This window comes from Epinephelus moara, chromosome 24 (genome assembly GCF_006386435.1).
Source record: "Epinephelus moara isolate mb chromosome 24, YSFRI_EMoa_1.0, whole genome shotgun sequence".
Classification (NCBI taxonomy): Eukaryota; Metazoa; Chordata; class Actinopteri; order Perciformes; family Serranidae; genus Epinephelus; species Epinephelus moara.
This window is the reverse complement of record NC_065529.1, coordinates 17,380,379-17,393,535: the sequence shown is the minus strand read 5'-3', so window position 1 is coordinate 17,393,535 and position 13,157 is coordinate 17,380,379. Positions and strand designations below refer to the sequence as shown.

Sequence of the window (13,157 nt, the reverse complement as noted above, 5' to 3'; positions counted from 1 at the left end):
CTGCATAGTAACAATATGATCCATCTTCTTCAACTGTCAGTGGTTTTAATGTTGTGGCTGATTGGTGTGTACTTCAAATACTGTGTAGCCCTCTGGCACAAACCTCTGATTTCAGGCTACATAAGCTTGACTTTACTTGTCTGTATGAGTGTGTGCGTTTGACAGAAAGAGTGAGCAACAGAGAAACATAAAAAGATTCTGGTGTATGAAAATTGAGTGATGACGTGTTCTTACAATCCTGTAAAGACCTTCTGTTGAATATCAAAACTACTGGATAACACTCATCATCAAATTCTTAGTAAGCATCAATGATGAAAGCAACTTTATCTCCTTCCTCTAGTCTTTGATGTTAGCGTTAACAGCACAGCAGTTAACACGAGCTGCATTTACAAAACATTCACAATGAGCAAAGATTAAGAGTCTGCCTTCTGTATTTTGACTTCATCAACCGACCTTTTTATTAATGTATTCCTTCATAATTATGATTGACAAAACAGCTCACCATATTAGCACTTAAACCGCCGTGAACATCCAGCACTTGAGTCTGATTAACAGTGTCAACATGTACAATATCTATGCTATAGTTTTTCTTTTGATATTGGTAATGTACATCTGAGAGTATTGCACAAATCATGTTTAAATTATAACACTGGTTCAGTCGAACAGATAAAAACAAACAGATAAAACCTTAAAGCCACTATGTGTAGAATTAATAATGTCAGATGTTGGCACCCCCCAGTGGCAGTAACAAAAAGGACACTGTGTTAGATACGTTCGTCCTCATCCTCTATAATAATAATAATAATAATAATAGTAACATACACTTTGAATTTTCCTCTAGATTGTCAAATTTTTCTACAAACATGTTATAATGTCTTAAATCTTGATAAATATCCAATTCTACACTTAGTGGCTTTATAAATATTTCACAGGAGCACAAAGTGAGAAAAGAATCACATGGAAACATTATTATAAGAGCAGCATTGGAAATACAATGAGAGTACACTTGTCTGATGAAGACATACTATGTGTGTGTGTGTGTGTGTGTGTACTGTATATGTTGTTACACATTGCCACAGATGGTAAAGACAGAGATCAACAGGGTCACATTAACAGGCTTGTTTATTTGATGGGAAAGCGACAGGGTGGCCTCAGTGTTGACCTCCTCAGAGTTGTCTTGATGAGTTCCTCAGCGGCAGTCTCGCCTTCAGGTTCCCTTGTAAACAGAATAATCCTTCCACCCTGTCCCACCTCACCCCTGGACTCCTACGCCCTCATAACCTCCTCACTTATTCACACATGAGCAGCTCTCTCTGCCGAGTGGCAGAAGATCGATGTGTGTGCGCAAAAAATGGCCTCTCATCGCTGATGGCTTTAGCCCTGATACGGAGAAGCATGGAGAGAAAGTGAGATGCTATTTCTGTCATAAAGAACAGAGTGGATTTATCCACATGCTACCACACATAGCATGTGTGTGTGCGTGCATAACAAGGGACAAATGTGTTGTTCTCAGATACTACATATATTGTATCATGTGTTTCTGATGATTACTGGAGGGTGTTTATGTTTTGTTTTGAGTATGTAATGCAAGACACGTTTTCATGTGAACAGATAATAAAATCATTTCATCTTAGCATTATGAATTTTAATCAGACCTCACCATATGCTGATATATTTTTTGCTTACTATGAGATGGTTGAAGGGTGATTTTCCCAATCAACAGCTGTAAGAGAACACCTGCTGGCTCAGTGAGGTGAATTTTATACAGTATCTCCCAGTAACATTTATACATATATTCGTTACATACAGTACATATTGTAAGTGTCAGCAGTGGCGTTTCAGTGTATGTCCTCTTATGTTGAATCTCACTAATTTGAATGGGCAACACTGGTCAGTTTTAAAGGTGCAGTGTGTAGGATTTAGTGCCATCTAGTGTAGAGGATTGCAGATTGCAACCAGCTGAAACTTCTCCATTGTGCTCAGCATGAACTCCTGGTTGGGATTACTTTAATGTTCATTGTTTGGGAGGTTTTAATCAAAAGCTGAATTATTCGCATAGGTGTCCTCCTCTCCAAAACAAACGAACCAGGTGAATAAAGTCAGTAAAAACACTGAATAAAGCAGTTTCATGTAACAAATCAGTGTTTCTCTGACATTGTTTGGCATGCTGGAGACAGGCCACTAGCCCAGCATCTGCTAATGTGTGCTTACTTTTTCTTCTCTGATAACTAGGGCTGTAATCAACCACAGAAAATCTTGGTTGACTGAAATTCTGCCTGCTCATTGACCAATATATTGGGGTTAAATAATCTGTAGAGGTTATCTTTATATCAACTAAATCGGCCCAGTGCGCTGAGTGCACAACCTTTTAGCACAGTGTGTCCACCAAAGTGTATTTATCCTGTCACAGGGATCCATATAAACACTTGCCAAGGGCAAGTTAACTCTGTGTTCAGGCAAGTGGAATGCCTTGAGTGAAATTTAAATGTGATCTCCAATGTAATAATGCCAGAAAAAAACTAAGTGTAGAACAGGACTGATGAGAAAAATCTGACATACTGAACACTTTAGAAGTTAACTCTGGGGTTGACAATGTCATGTACAACATAACATTACTAACATTAATATCTCTGAAACCTGCATATAAGAGGGAGATTTTTCGCCGAGTAGCTAACATTAACCATACTGGCAGGACAAACACAGCGAAGACCCAATTATCACAGAGGACAATAACAGGTGTCCTTTTTCAGCTAGGTAAAGAAACCTTTGGTGGACACACACACTTATTAAAGTAACACCAGCGATTGTCTGACCAATGAGAATTTGAAGAAAGGTTTCTTCCTTTACAAAGCAAATGGACCCAATGATTTAAACCGATAAAAACACTGAATAAAGTTTTAAATTTAAAAAAAAGAAGGCGTTTTTATGACGCTGCTCATTGTGCGGAGGGGCTGCTAACTACAGTGGTAATCACAGAATTTTAAGAACACAAATGGCCATATCAGGGGCCAGTGTTTGGTTTGTCTGTTCTGGGCTACTGCACAATCATAGTGGTCCAACATGGTGGACTCTGTGGACGAACACCTACTCCCTATGTATATATTAATGGCTCACTCTAAGTAACAAAAACATTATGATTCTTATTTTCAAGCGATTACACACTACAGAAAACATATTTGTTATATTATTCTATCTCTGCCAATATATCCCCCTAAATTCTACACGCTGAACCTTCAAGTCACCCCCATAACAGAAATGAAAACGTAACAGAAAACACCTGCTAGTAGTGGAAAGAGCCTGGTGGTGCATGTACAGTAGAGGTACATTTTAGGTTTAAATTGATTATCCCCCAGATAAAAATTGGATGGAGGAGCTCCAACATTTCTTAGATTCACAGTCCAGCAGCTATAGTTATATAGTTACTAATAGGTGGCTCCATAGTTTTTACCATTGTCCATGCCCACAAATACTTACAGAGGAGCATCAAGTAATTTTTTCTTATAGTATATATGCTGTTTTCAGCTACAACTATTACTACCTAGTATTAGTCACTCTGCCAGTCAAATATTCTCAAAAACAGCAAAAACACAATCTTCACTTGTGCTGCATTGGACCACACATCTGCATGGGCCATGAGTCTAATAAGTTACTGCACAACTGACATTGGTGCAGGCAAACTAGACGTTCATCGCACCAAAGATCCTCGACTGTAATTCCAAGCGAGTCAGTTTGACCTAGTTTTTACCCATGCAGCCAGCATACAGTACATCCTGTGTCCTGGTCCAACTCAAAGCACCAAGCTGGTTGCGCAAACTTCCTGCTTGCCCACCACTGGTTTACCAGATTTACACTTTAGTAGCTTAGTTCCTCTTCATTTTCTGTCTTTAAGGCCACAGACATGTAAATGTAACACATAATATGATGTTTAACTATCTGAGATCGTTCACATAAAAAAGGCCATGAGTTTTAATTCAGGTCAGAAATACAATATAGCATACACTACTCATGTACAGCATGTGCTACAGATATACACTTACTGATTCAAGTTCAACAGGTTGGTGCTGAAACTGATGAGAAGCCCATTATCTCATACGGCATCATCTTCATTTTGTCAGCCAGTGGAGAAATAAACCATCAATCTGATTAAAATCAAAGTCTGATTGAGGACGTTTATCCTGTCTCCATGCTGATTTGTCATCCTGCTCTCTTAGAGTGTGTCCGATGGAGTGAATCAGTCAGTTCATGATGGAGTTCCCACGTCTGACATCCTGTGATGCCAAAGGCTGTTTTGACCAGTAATTCCTCGAACATAAAGCCAGAGTCCTCCATTCTGTGAACCAGCGGAGTGAAACTCAACAGTTACACAGCAATCCAATTAGTTAGCAAAGGTCACACATCATCATCGTCATCATCATTCTGCCTCAGCCTCCTCTCATGACTTTGTCCTGTCTGGCTCCCTCTTTGAGGAAGCCGACCGACTGATTCCTGACAAAGCACATACTGTTTCCAGATTTTACGGAACGCTGTGCGGAATTTCTTGATGCGGAAAGCATACACGATGGGGTTGACAGCCGAGTTGCCGTGGGTGAGGATGATGGCGATGTAAATGAGGAACTCTGGCTTATTACAGGCGGGGCAAAAGAGGGTGATGCAGTTGAGGATGTGAAGAGGGAGCCAGCTGACTGCAAAGAGGAAAAGAACAAGGGCGAGTGACTTGGCTAGCTTGAGCTCCTTGCCATAGTAGCGGCTGGGGTCTGTGTGGCTAGCTGTCACCTACAGAGAGATAAAGGAGAAGATCATCAGCATATAGATTCAATTTTAGTCAAATCAGTTCACATTTAATTGCAAATTAATTGTCTTTTTATTGTTGCATATCAAACAAAGTGACCACAAGAAGAGGAAGGGCTCACCTTCTTGTTGAGCTGCTTGTGGATCATGTAGAATATCTCGACATAGATGGCTAGCATGAGGAGCAGAGGTGGCAGCACCCAGCCAAAGAAGTTGAAGTAGACCATGTAGTCCATGCTGATGACTGTCTCAAACTCACAGGTCACCAAGAGGTCATCAGTGACCAGGGAGCCATTGTCACGGAGAAGCTGCAGGTTATTCCAACCCAACATGGGCGTGAGGCCCACTATGATGGACACCAGCCAACACAATAACACTGCTGTGCCAGCTCGCCGAGGAGTCACCACCCGTTTGTAGCTATGGCAAGAAGAGATTAGATCTTGTTTTTAATTCAGTCCACTACAACATAAATTAATGCAAAGATCTGAAAAAAAACATTCCCTTTATGAAGCTAATACTGTTAGCAATTCTGCAAGTATCTTGGTTTGTTGTTTCAACTCTTGCTGTTAAACAGAAGCCTATCAACTGTTGCCCCAAGTGACAATTACAGGATAAAGGTAAATGCTAAAACATAGTGCAAAAGTAGCAAAAGTGAAGAAGAGTCATAAAGTCACGAAACTGGCCTGGTAATGTGAGTTACAGAGCAATATCTAGCTGAAGCAGTGATACTCAACTTAAGGTCAGTGGGCCACATCTGGTTCATAATAGGGTGCCAGGTGGCCTGCCAACCATTTTGTAATTCATAATAAAAAATACTTGACTCACACTAGAATTTTTTTTGATTCCTTGGATTTAAATAAGGCGCCAGAGTGCATAAAAAACATCAAAATAAAAAAAAAAGGGAGGATCCCGAACAGAATTCTGAGCTAAGCCAAAGATATCCTCAGATTCTAGATATTCCCCTGCATACACCTAACCTGTGCAGGGCTGACGTGACTGCTGTTTGTTTATTAACTGGCCCTTCGCCTCCTGACATTTTGCAAAAGTGGCCCCCGGGTTGAGTATCCCTGGGATGAAGCTTACTAACATCAGCTAACATTTTGTAACCATATACCCACCATGTAAGCCTGTAGTAGAAAAACTCTTGAGTATGTTAAACTGAGCACTGGTGCGTTTTATTACCCATAAGTTAAATGCTTTATTTGTAAAAGGAAGAATGTGTTATTCCTTCTTTCTAAGGTCACATAGTCTTACTCTAAGGCTGCAATTTGTGGGGTTGATGGATCAGGGCTGATTTATAGTGTAAGCTGTTTCCAGTAGTTTTTCCTTGTAATGTCCAACTCTTTTTTTATGTCTGATGGCAGCAGGTGATGTAGTTTCAGTCTGATGATCTTTCTCTGGAAATCATTGCTGTGTGCTCAGAAACAAATCGAGCATCAATCAGACACAAGCAAGACCTCTCTGCTGCTCGGAAAACTGGTAGCTGTTGCCTAACATACTGTCATCAGTTCTTGGTATCTCAGTAGGATGTCACTCGTCATCTCTCCCACACAATGGTCTGCTATTGGACAGGTCTGAGAATTAGTCATTGTCGAGCGCACATGAGAGATTCCAGTGGTTGACTGGGCTGTTGATTTTTGTAATTCAAGTGCTGATTCAATCAGATGAAAGAGCTGGGTAAATAATCACAGGGGTTCATTCTTCTCCTTTCTCTCTCTTGCACATTTTTTCTCTCTTCTTATCATGCGTGATCCTTGGCTCACGTCACTAGCATTAACACAGAAACACACTGAGAAATGTGCCAGAGCCAGACTGTCATATTTTTTCCCTTGATTCATTCTCTATCACATAAAGCACACACACACTCAGGAGTTCAGACAGGGTGAGGCAGACACAACACAGGATGTATGAATGTATACTGAAAGGATATTTAAAGAGCGTCTGGAGGTATTCCCATATGTGACGACAGTTTTAATCTTAACTCGTGTGCTTGTAACTCCCTGTCCAGCTGCTCGTAAAGCTCGGCTGTCTGTCTGCATGCATATCAGCTGTTCATCTGCCAAAAATTACTTTCTGGACTCGACAGTCCTCTAACTATGTCTACTTTCCTCTGGGATTTCCATCATCATCTCCTACCTTCTAAATCCCATCCTCCAGCTAGACGCGCTAGCAATAGTTTGGACCTTTTCAAATCTCAGACACGCCACTCTTATCGTGACACTGTGCTTCCAAACCACCTCCGCTATAAAAAGCAATCAGTGCCTGGTAAACTGTGTCCCTCCCGAGTCCCAGGGGTGGTGTAGGGAGGGGGACTCCATTTCTGGCTCACATTATCACTTAGTACGAGACAGTAAAATACAATTCACTGGTGTTTAAAATGTGAACATGCCCAGGTTGAAGTGTCTGGCTAAATAAAGGATCAGCAGTAAAACAGAAGTAAAATTTCTTAGATTTGTGACTTGGGAGAGCATCAGAGCACTTTTTCTGCCAGCCCTTTGGAGAAATATTGTATTACCTGACACAGAATCTGATTTATAGTCACTCTAACACAATATTTTTACATGACACACAAAGTTGTCAAATGTATCTAGTGTTACAATTGAAAACGGTGAGATATTTATCATTTATTACCTTACTCTGTCACTACATCTGCTACTGTATCATGCTACACAGTATATTTTGTTTTATTGTTCCTGTGTTACTGCCCTCTGAGTGACAGAGTGCAGTTTGTGTGTGCATGTTTCTATGTGTGTGTTGGTTGCCAGTTTGAGAAATTGCGCAATCCATCAACCAGCCACCATGAGCCTATTGACCAGTCATGCATTCTCTGCCAGCCTCATTGTTTAATTAGTCAACTTCATGTGGAAACTTGAGTTTTCAGTGAAATTATGGGTGAGGCAAGAGGATTGCTAACTAATGATAACATTTACATTTTACAGTTCTTTGTTACTATGCAATCCCCAGAAATGTCAGTTTACAGTCAAGTTAATTATCAACAAACCAACTCAGAAGCGGTAAAGAGGTATGACATTTATGACCCCCATGTGCTTCAGGATCTGAAACAGCTGGCCTCCACACAGATGTGAAATTCCACAGATTTAAAAAAAAAAAACAAATTGGCGTGAACCTGTCTTTGGACCCTGAGCATCCGGTAAAAGCTAAAAATGTAAATAACAAGATTATCTCTATTCATCCATGTATCTGTATTGAATCAACCAGTCTATTGATCAGTCTACCTACCAACATATCTATCTATCTATCTATCTATCAACAAATCAGTATTAGAAAAAAATATAATAAATAAATATTTTTCAAAAATCAGAGAGGCTGTAGAGGGCATTTAATATACACCCCCCCCCCCCCCCCCCCTCTACTACATTTTAAAAATCATACATGTGTATTACGTTGTTATTGCTTTGGTTTACAGCTCATATTTTGGGTGGGCTGATATTATATATTGGAAGTGTACACTTGAGGAATAAATTAATTAATACTGAATTAATAAGTCCAAAAATATTATCTGAACAACTAAAAGCAGGTAATAAAATGACATAGCCTTATAGGTCCTTGACTTTTATTACTGACAGACTGTACTTTCCGGTGGATATATTACAGAGATGTCAAAGCAGATTAATATAGCCATACATTAAGGTTACTGTAAATTAATTAAAATGATTAGACACACCTTTAGAGTAGCCTACATGTTACAGTCATGTCTGTTTGGAGCTTAGATTAACAGCCTGTATGACCGCTCTGGTTTGTGCCCTTGGTTCGAGCAGCGCACCAGACACAAAGGCTTCTGTAAATGAGACAAGATATTGGAAACTAGAAGAATTCACCTTTAGGCCTACCTCATGGGTATTTTGACTCTCAGATAGCGGTCGATGGCGATGGCCAGGAGCGCCAGGATTGAACTTTGAGTGAGGACGAGCACCGTGCAGGCGACCAACAAGCAACTGTAGAAGTGCGTCTGGAGTCCGATGCTGATGGTGATGGCGAGGGGGATGACAAGAGCGCCGACCGCAATGTCAGCCAAGGCCAGGGAGACGATGAAACAAAACGTGGTGTCCCTCAAAGACCGGTTAATACGCACAGCCCAGACCACCATCACGTTACCGATGACCGACGACACGGCGATCACCACCTCCATCCCGATGTAGACGGCTTTAGAGGAAGGCAGACCCGAAGGCATGTTCACGGATGCTGGAGGAGTGTGCGCTCAGCGGAGAAAACAGCCTCAACACGTCGAGGGAGTTCCCTGTTTGAGTTTGTGGGCACCGACTGAGATACCCTGACTTCGCTTTCGCATGTTTAATGTCCCCACTGAGGTAGAGGTAGTGTCTGTTGCTCTGTATTATTTTAGGATCCGGTCCAGGATATCGAGCTGCGCGCAAGACGCAGAACTTGGTCTCCATACGGCCCGACGCGGTGATTCAGTGAATGAAGTGGCCCCTGCAGTCCCGCTTGGCGGAGGGACAGCACGGACCCGGGACACGGAATGAGTCACAGGTTCCCAAAGCGCGGATTAACAATGTTGCTTTCCTCAGTGTAAGGCATGTGTCAAAGGTCGGAAAAATAAACAGAATTAGCCCCCAGGAGTGTCATTCCCTGCTGAAACCGAGTCATTTCTGATAAATGCGCCATCAGCCACTCCATCTGGGTTCAGTTGGCTCAGTCTTTCTTCTCTGATAATAGTTTCTTGTGAAATAATCCCAGTTTAGAAACATCACCCAGAGAGTTCAGATGATTATTTAAAGCACCTTATCGTCGTTCTGCAAAGTCACATGTGTGACTGAAAGCTCGCCCTCTATGGGAGTGGACACACTGAGGAGGAGAATATCAAACATGAAACCATATGACAGGTGGATCTTTGAGCTATTGTCAAAGATGCACAAACTTACAGCAGTGCAAATCACACATTTTCCACATGCCTTCATCATTTAGACTCCTTTATGTGATGGAAAATACATATTCAGATCACAAGGCTGCATCAAAAGAGGATTTTCCCATCATTACTATACACCCCGATACTTTTCCTCAGTGTGATCCAGGCTGAAGTGAAGAGTGGGTGAGAGGTATAAGCCTGAAGCTCTCACACTCTGGAGAGGATACACAGAGAGGAAAGTGGATGAAGACAAATGGTCATATGCTTTATGTTAGAGGGAGACAATAAAACGATAGTGGACAACATGAGCTTGGTATCAGTGGAGACCAGCAGGACTCAGCTGGAGGACACACGCACACAAATGACCTATATAGATGCAAATGACACTCATAAATAAGTTGCAATAAAGGGTGTGACTGCATACACATGAGCATGTACGCTGGCACGGCACACGTAGCACCTTCATCTGCCTTGTATTTGGTTGCAAACAGGACTGCAGTATTTAGACAAACTTATTCTCCAATCTGGGGGGGGCAAAACACACACACAACACTGTGATGACTTGATCATGGATAAAAAATGATCAGTGTTGCATCTTTCTCTCACCTTGGCTACAGTGAAGGTCTGAGAATGATTTATGTCTGTCATCAGTCATTCGGCTGCAACTCCTCTCTGACTTTCATCAAGCCTACAAGATCATTTGAAACACTTTGGATGAACCTGTCAGAGTCCAAACCAGGGCCACTCTGAGCCAAATGTGCTTTTCTTTTTTTGCAGCCTCTTGCTGATAAGTAAATACTACAATTCACTTCTGAGCTGGAAAGAATTTCACAGAGAAAATGTGAGAAGGTGCCTGTAATCTTTTGGCTTCATGACGTAAGAATGTGCAATTTTGTTAAAGCTGTACTCACTTTTCACAGTGCAAAGGGCAAGAAGTTAGCTGAACTGGTGATAAGAAGACGCTCCATAAGGGCTCAGACAATTGTCTACTCATTTTTACTGTAAGAGTCTCTTTATTTTTCATGTAAGGAACAGTTCACCTCCAAATTAAAAATGTGTTTTCTCCTCTTCCTTGTAGAGCTATTTATCAGTCTAGATTGTTTTGTTGTGAGTTGCTGAGATAGAGTTGTCTCCCCTCTCCCAAACATAATGAAAACAGATGGCACTTGGTTTGTGGTGCTCAAAGAACCAAAAAAAACTGTCTCTTTAAAAAATTCTCTGGGTGTGTGCGTGTATGTGTATTAATCAGTTCAATCAGGAGAGACAGGAGAGTGAAGTTAAGATACTATTTAATACATAATCTAAGTGTGAGGGAGATATGTTGTGATCAAGGGACATCTGAGCAGCAGCAGGATAAATCCCCCGATAGAGTCCAGACACTGGTGGTGGTGGTGGCTGCTGACTCTGAGGCTGCTGATGCTGAGGATGATGAGGCTGATGAATCTGTAAAGACTAGGTGGTGATGGGGAGGTGGAGGACAGCAGCAAGAAGTAACTACGGCAGAGAGAGAACCATATTTGAAATGATTAGCAGTAAGATGATATGCTGACAGAAAAGGTGTGTCGCTGTGCTATTGGTTGATTGTTAATCAACTGAAAAACAGCTGATGACTCAATTGACAGCTCCGGGCAATGACAGCTCGAGATAGTGAGTGAGCATGCGTGCAAGGAGTGAATGGCAAGGTGAGAAAGAAAACTTACAGCCTGAGCATGAAAAGTATCGTCCTCCTGACTGAACTTCCACTCGAACGTCATTTGTCTGTGTGTAAGATTGACTCCTGTCTAATTTTTAATCATGTAACCACAACAATATATATATATTTTTTTTCCAACTTTGTACTTTAATGAAATAACATGTCTAGAATATGGGGAGGAATGCTTCCCCTTTCTTGTGAACAGTATTACATCTAGCTTATGAGTTGATTTCTGGTGAAGCTAAATACTGTATAACAAGAGTTAAACTGACTCAGAATTAAATTAAGCAGACATTATGTCACAGCTCTGGTAACTTACATCATCATCACACTTGCTGTCAGTTATTTTCATGCCTCTTAAAAAAATAAACTCAATATTTTATAGATTAATAGCAAGTAGTGTCTGACATGGGTGCTGTCTCACTGCATTGCCACATTTTACTACTGGATTCATAATGATTTAATGGAAATTTTATAACTTTGGAATGGGTTTTATGTTGGTGTCGTGTCCAAAGTTAAGGAACTTTAGATTAGTTCATATCATGCACTTGAAGCATGATACCATGTGTGCTTCCCAAATAGACAAATGCACAAGGACAGGTAATAATCCTGTTTGGGATCATATTTATGTTGTATTTGCCATTTATTGGATAAATGTTAGTTTATTTTTATCCATTTTAATCAGAATTATTTTGAAAAATCTAAAGAAAGCGACCTTTAAAAATAAAATTGAATCATAGCTAAAGATTAAATTGAAGCGCTTCCTTTTAAACAAGGTGCTCAGTGTCTTCCAGGCAGCCTTTGGGTGGTCTGTATCAGCGGTCGCCATCACTATGACTCTTTGACAATACTGCGGTTTTATATGTGGATCCAATGATGGTTTATTATCTAAGTGTAGTAGTATAAACATTGTGTTCCTGTCATCCTCCTCATACCATATACATCCCACTTCTGAAGAAAATCAGTGCAGCACAAAGTGTGTGTGTGTTTGAGAGAGAGGGAGAGAGTGCACAAATGGAAAGATAGTGTGGGTTTTTTTCTCAGTCATCTCAACAGACTTGAAAGGTCTTATCTTTGCTGGAAAACCCCAATATTTTTTATACCTAATGGCTACATTTTTTTATGTGATTCATAGAGCCCGCTGAGCTCCTACATCATACACACAAGAAATATGAAGAACACTCTCACAGAGGAGGCTCTTCCAAGGAATAATTCCTCACTCAGTGACACAAAAACTCTTTTTATCAGAGGAGTCACTGGATAAATACCAAATATTTATTTCTTACAGCAACAAAAGAATCAGTCTCTTCTGCTCACATACTGTGTGTATATGCACAGAATGATGTAACAATGGGGTCAAACCTTTACCTCAGCAACAGGGTCTACACTGTAGTAATCCCAGGAGTGTCACACAGTGTCTGGAAGCTGCTGTAATTAAGACAGATCAAAGCGGAGACTATTTTTCACGATGGCCCACTTAAGCTGCAGACTGTCAGCTCCTGTCTGTGTCGGCCGGCGCAGACGGACAGCAGGTGCAAGTAGGCAGCACGAGAGCACAGGCTGGATGAGGCTATGAAATAAAATCACAGAGGAGCTGAATCGGTTCCAGGAGTGATTGAAAGGGACAAAGGCTTTAGGAAGTCTTTTATTCAGGCAGAGGAAAGTTGCAGTGATACTGTAGCTTCTGTATTACTGTTCTTGTGCCTCTGCGCCAGCAACAGCTGTATCCGAAGGCATTATGTTTTTGGGTTGTCCATCATCTGTCTGTCCATCCATTTGTCCCATTCTCGT

The 13,157-nt window shown here is 41.0% G+C and overlaps 1 protein-coding gene across 1 annotated transcript; it reads right to left on the bottom strand.

Moving 5' to 3' along the window:
* Nucleotides 1–448: 448 nt before the first annotated feature.
* LOC126386751 (adenosine receptor A1-like) lies at nt 449–9,936 on the bottom strand. Its single transcript, XM_050039308.1, has 3 exons — nt 8,640–9,936; nt 4,911–5,205; nt 449–4,773 (listed from the first exon to the last, which is right to left on the bottom strand). The coding sequence occupies exons 1-3, from the start codon at nt 8,978–8,980 to the stop codon at nt 4,390–4,392; spliced, it is 1,020 nt and encodes a 339-aa protein (XP_049895265.1). The 5' UTR covers nt 8,981–9,936; the 3' UTR covers nt 449–4,389.
* Between the last annotated feature and the right edge of the window lie 3,221 nt (nt 9,937–13,157).